The sequence below is a fragment of the Anomaloglossus baeobatrachus genome, chromosome 1 (assembly GCF_048569485.1).
Source record: "Anomaloglossus baeobatrachus isolate aAnoBae1 chromosome 1, aAnoBae1.hap1, whole genome shotgun sequence".
Classification (NCBI taxonomy): Eukaryota; Metazoa; Chordata; class Amphibia; order Anura; family Aromobatidae; genus Anomaloglossus; species Anomaloglossus baeobatrachus.
In genome coordinates this window covers 745,764,260-745,770,259 of record NC_134353.1, presented here as the reverse complement: position 1 = coordinate 745,770,259, position 6,000 = coordinate 745,764,260, and the positions used below count along the sequence as shown (strand labels likewise).

The following is a 6,000-nucleotide window of genomic DNA, read 5'->3' as shown; positions in this document are numbered from 1 at the left end:
GGCAATAGCCGGCAACGGAGGAGAGAGGGAGATAAATCCCTCCCTCCCCAAAGCCGCCAGCCTCCCGCAGCTGTGGGCCGATCGCATGATCGGACCTCAGTCGCAGTGACACTCACATGACACTTGGCTCACATTGGCAGCACAGCGGGAGCCAAGTGTCATGCGAGGATCGCAGTAGTCACCGTGTGGCCCCGGCCTTACTGAGGAGATTCTATGTAGATCCAAGAGGCAGAGCTCTGCCTCTAGCTCCTCCCTCTGCCTCTAGCTCCTCCCTCTGCCTCTAGCTCCTCCCTCCTATCACAGTAATGGGAAAGTCTTCACTGAATACAGATTTTACCTCACAATTGGCAATTTTGATGACAGATTAATTGTGGCAGAGAAAGAAGATTTGTCTGATAAGAAATATTACAGAGTTGCTTATTTTCAAGTGTGCTATGTAGTTATTAAATAAAAATGAAGGTTTTTTTTATGCTGTGAGTGTGAGCAGAGTGTCATGTGAGGACTCACACATAGCCATAGAGGATGCCATGTGGTGTGGGAGCCGGGATGGCGGTGAGTTACAGTATATACCAGGAGGGGGGACAGTGAATTCCAGGAGAGGAACATATACACCAGGAGGGGGACAGGACAAGAACATATACACCAGGAAGGGGGCAGTATATACCAGAAGGGGTCTAGGAGAGGACCATATACACCAGAAGGGGGACAGTCAGAACCAGGATGTGGTACAGTATATACCAGGATGGGGGAGATATTTACTACATATTTACAGTAGAACACGATGGGGGACATTACTACATAATGGGGGCAAATCATGTCTTTACAGGATATACACGCATCTGACTAACATGTGAGGATGGGGGTGCCCCAGGTCCAAATCTTGCACTGGGGTCCATCAAGCTCTAGTTACACCACTATGTGGTCCGCTTGGCACAGGAGGCGTATTGAGTTGATTCTCGTATGAATGAGAAGATAGCGGCGCAGTAAGACACCATTGTATGGTCTGAAGGCGGCCATGGGCTGTAACATAGATGGCACTATAGAATATACCGCTATCATGTGTGTATCTCCAAACTTTCCTCGCCCATACACTACCAGATCCTAATCTGTGATTGCTGCCATAATCCACATTATACTGTAACCTATAGTATATATGTATGTATATGGGCACTACACAGGCGGCAGATATTCCCTCTCCATCCCTCTGCTCCTGTTACACGGGCATAAAGCAGGGTGCAGGACTGATGCATTGTAATTGTGGGTGTGCAGCGCTTCCCTTTCCCATCCCCCCGCTGCGAGTCCTGGCAGGCAGGAGAGACTGCGCATGCGCGGTGTGCCTGTGCTCGGCCGTATGTGAGTGTGTGAGAGAGAAAAGAAAAAGCTACAAGTAACCGGCGGCGGCTCCTCTCCTCCTCCTCCCCCCCCCGAGCACCCGCCGCAGTCATGTCGGGACGTTCGGTCCGAGCCGAGACACGAAGCAGGGCTAAAGATGATATCAAACGGGTTATGGCCGCCATCGAAAAAGTACGGAAATGGTAAGAAAAAGGACAACAAAGGAGAGAAATGGAGGGAGGTGTCGGCAGCGTGACTGGAGTGCGGGGCTGTGGGGAGCTCTGCGCCTCCTGGAAGCCCCCGATCCCACACAGTCCCCACAGGAGCGCAGAGCTCCCGCCAAAGCCGGCAGCCATGTCAGCGCGGAGAGCCGGCAGAGGGGAGGCTGGGCCGGGGGGGCCGACTGCGCAGCGGCCTCCTGGATGGAGCAGGGCTCGGAGATGATTTCGTTTAAATTTAGCGCTTTGGCCCCGAGGCTCGGAGCTCCCTCCTCCCCGTGTCTTGTGCTGAGGAGAGCTGGGGCTGGAGAGGAAGTGCCGGCCGAGCTCACCCCGGCGGGCGGCCCCTCACCCCGGGCGGCCGGCTCACCCGGGCACCGCACTCCCGGCCGGCAGCTCACCCCGGGGGCGGCCGGGCCCCGTGCACACCCGCTCACACGTGTCGCCCCGGGGATCGCCGCTCTCACCGATTGCATCACACAAGCCTCCTTTGTCTGCCGTCACACGGCGATCGGAGCCCGATATGGGCGACATTCTGTGCCGCTTTTACGGGTCGGATGAGACATCTGTGCGACACTTCCATCAGCATCACCAAAAGTTTCATCCGCGGTGTTTTCATCTGCTATTTATTGTGAAATAGACACCTCGGTCAGACACACGGGAGCCAATAGGAAGCCGCCGTCTTATTGTGGGATGACCTTATTGGACAGTCATTTAAATGGCCAAGAAGTTTCTATATTATCAGGAGCCTCGGTGTGAAGGTGCAGCGTGCGACCCCCACTATAATGTGGGGAGTGAAGGTGCAGCGTGCGACCCCCACTATAATGTGAGGAGTGAAGGTGCAGCGTGCGACCCCCACTATAATGTGAGGAGTGAAGGTGCAGCGTGCGACCCCCACTATAATGTGAGGAGTGAAGGTGCAGCGTGCGACCCCCACTATAATGTGAGGAGTGAAGGTGCAGCGTGCGACCCCCACTATAATGTGAGGAGTGAAGGTGCAGCGTGCGACCCCCACTATAATGTGAGGAGTGAAGGTGCAGCGTGCGACCCCCACTATAATGTGGGGAGTGAAGGTGCAGCGTGCGACCCCCACTATAATGTGGGGAGTGAAGGTGCAGCGTGCGACCCCCACTATAATGTGAGGAGTGAAGGTGCAGTGTGCGACCCCCACTATAATGTGGAGAGTGATGGTGCAGTGTGCGACCCCCACCATAATGTGGGGAGTGAAGGTGCAGCGTGCGACCCCCACCATAATGTGGGGAGTGAAGGTGCAGTGTGCGACCCCCATCATAATGTGGGGAGTGAAGGTGCAGCGTGCGACCCCCACCATAATGTGGGGAGTGATGGTGCAGCGTGCGACCCCCACCATAATGTGGGGAGTGATGGTGCAGCGTGCGGCCCCCACCATAATGTGGGGAGTGAAGGTGCAGCGTGTGACCCCCCCCCCACCATAATGTGGAGAGTGATGGTGCAGCGTGCGACCCCCCACCATAATGTGGAGAGTGATGGTGCAGTGTGCGACCCCCACCATAATGTGGAGAGTGATGGTGCAGTGTGCGACCCCCACCATAATGTGGGGAGTGAAGGTGCAGTGTGCGACCCCCACCATAATGTGGGGAGTGAAGGTGCAGTGTGCCACCCCCACCATAATGTGGGGAGTGAAGGTGCAGTGTGCGACCCCCACCATAATGTGGGGAGTGAAGGTGCAGTGTGCGACCCCCACCATAATGTGGGGAGTGAAGGTGCAGCGTGCGACCCCCACCATAATGTGGGGAGTGATGGTGCAGCGTGCGGCCCCCACCATAATGTGGGGAGTGATGGTGCAGCGTGTGACCCCCCCACCATAATGTGGAGAGTGATGGTGCAGCGTGCGACCCCCCCACCATAATGTGGAGAGTGATGGTGCAGTGTGCGACCCCCACCATAATGTGGAGAGTGATGGTGCAGTGTGCGACCCCCACCATAATGTGGGGAAAGATGGTGCAGTGTGCGACCCCCACCATAATGTGGGGAGTGAAGGTGCAGTGTGCCACCCCCCCCCCCACCACCATAATGTGGGGAGTGAAGGTGCAGTGTGCGACCCCCACTATAATGTGGGGAGTGAAGGTACAGCGTGCGACCCCCACCATAATGTGGGGAGTGATGGTGCAGTGTGCGACCCCCACCATAATGTGGGGAGTGATGGTGCACAGTGACTACATGAGGTGCAGTGTATGACCCCCCCCCCCCCACCATAATGTGGAGAGTGATGGTGCACTGTGCGACCCCCCCCCCCCACCACCACCATAATGTGGGGAGTGATGGTGCAGTGTGCGACCCCCCCCCCCCACCACCACCATAATGTGGGGAGTGATGGTGCAGTGTGCGACCCCCCCCCCCACACCCCCCCACCATAATGTGGGGAGTGATGGTGCACTGTGCGACCCCCACCATAATGTGGGGAGTGATGGTGCACAGTGACTACAGGAGGTGCAGTGTGTGACCCCCACCATAATGTGGAGTGTGAATTTGCAGCGTGCGACCCCCACCGTAATGTGGGGAGTGATGGTGCAGTGTGCGACCCCCACCATAATGTGGGGAGTGATGGTGCAGTGTGCGACCACCACCATAATGTGGGGAGTGAAGGTGCAGTGTGCGACCCCCACCATAATGTGGGGAGTGATGGTGCGGTGTGCGACCCCCACCATAATGTGGGGAGTGATGGTGCACAGTGACTACAGGAGGTGCAGTGTGCGACCCCACCCCCCTCCACCATATAGAGGGTGATGTGGTGATGGTGCAGTGTGCGACACCCCCCCCCCCTACCATAATGTGGGGAGTGATGGTGCAGTGTGCAACCCCCCCCCCCCCTACCATAATGTGGGGAGTGATGGTGCGGTGTGCGACCCCCACCATAATGTGGGGAGTGAAGGTGCAGCGTGCGACCCTCACCATAATGTGGGGAGTGAAGGTGCAGTGTGCGACCCCCCCACTATAATGTGGAGAGTGATGGTGCAGTGTGCGACCCCCACCATAATGTGGGGAGTGATGGTGCAGTGTGCGACCCCCACCATAATGTGGGGAGTGAAGGTGCAGTGTGCCACCCCCCCCCCCCCACCATAATGTGGGGAGTGATGGTGCAGTGTGCAACCCCCCCCCTACCATAACATAATGTGGGGAGTGATGGTGCAGTGTGCAACCCCCCCCCTACCATAATGTGGGGAGTGATGGTGCAGTGTGCGACCACCACCATAATGTGGGGAGTGAAGGTGCAGTGTGCGACCCCCACCATAATGTGGGGAGTGATGGTGCGGTGTGCGACCCCCACCATAATGTGGGGAGTGATGGTGCACAGTGACTACATGAGGTGCCGTGTACGACCCCCCCCCCCCCCCACCATAATGTGGGGAGTGAAGGTGCAGTGTGCGACCCCCACCATAATGTGGGGAGTGATGGTGCGGTGTGCGACCCCCACCATAATGTGGGGAGTGATGGTGCACAGTGACTACATGAGGTGCCGTGTACGACCCCCCCCCCCCCCCACCATAATGTGGGGAGTGATGGTGCACTGTGCGACCCCCCCCCCCCCCACCACCATAATGTGGGGAGTGATGGTGCAGTGTGCGACCCCCCCCCCCACCACCACCATAATGTGGGGAGTGATGGTGCAGTGTGCGACCCCCCCCCACACCCCCCCACCATAATGTGGGGAGTGATGGTGCACTGTGCGACCCCCACCATAATGTGGGGAGTGATGGTGCACAGTGACTACAGGAGGTGCAGTGTGTGACCCCCACCATAATGTGGAGTGTGAATTTGCAGCGTGCGACCCCCACCGTAATGTGGGGAGTGATGGTGCAGTGTGCGACCCCCACCATAATGTGGGGAGTGAAGGTGCAGTGTGCGACCCCCACCATAATGTGGGGAGTGATGGTGCGGTGTGCGACCCCCACCATAATGTGGGGAGTGATGGTGCACAGTGACTACAGGAGGTGCAGTGTGCGACCCCACCCCACTCCACCATATAGAGGGTGATGTGGTGATGGTGCAGTGTGCGACCCCCCCCCCCCACCCCCACCACCATAATGTGGGGAGTGATGGTGCAGTGTGCAACCCCCCCCCTCCCTACCATAATGTGGGGAGTGATGGTGCGGTGTGCGACCCCCACCATAATGTGGGGAGTGATGGTGCAGTGTGCGACCCCCACCATAATGTGGGGAGTGATGGTGCAGTGTGCGACCCCCACCATAATGTGGGGAGTGATGGTGCGGTGTGCGACCCCCACCATAATGTGGGGAGTGATGGTGCGGTGTGCGACCCCCACCATAATGTGGGGAGTGATGGTGCACAGTGACTACAGGAGGTGCAGTGTGCGACCCCACCCCCCTCCACCATATAGAGGGTGATGTGTTGAGTGATGGTGGACAGTGAATACAGGCCCTCTGAGACCCTCATGATCAAACAGTACGTG

At 57.7% G+C, this 6,000-nt stretch overlaps 1 protein-coding gene across 3 annotated transcripts in view; it reads left to right on the top strand.

The window, feature by feature from the left end:
* The first annotated feature begins 1,315 nt into the window (after positions 1-1,315).
* BCL7A (BAF chromatin remodeling complex subunit BCL7A) overlaps positions 1,316-6,000 on the top strand; it is a 72,841-nt gene continuing 68,156 nt past the window's right edge. Inside the window, exon 1 of one of the 3 annotated variants that reach the window (XM_075323296.1) lies at positions 1,316-1,535. In XM_075323296.1, coding sequence (XP_075179411.1) covers positions 1,444-1,535 — 92 coding nt within the window. In that variant the 5' untranslated portion in view covers positions 1,316-1,443. Of the gene's footprint in view, positions 1,536-2,635; positions 2,689-6,000 lie in introns of those variants that run through there. The other 2 variants (XM_075323315.1, XM_075323305.1) reach the window with 2 other exon arrangements.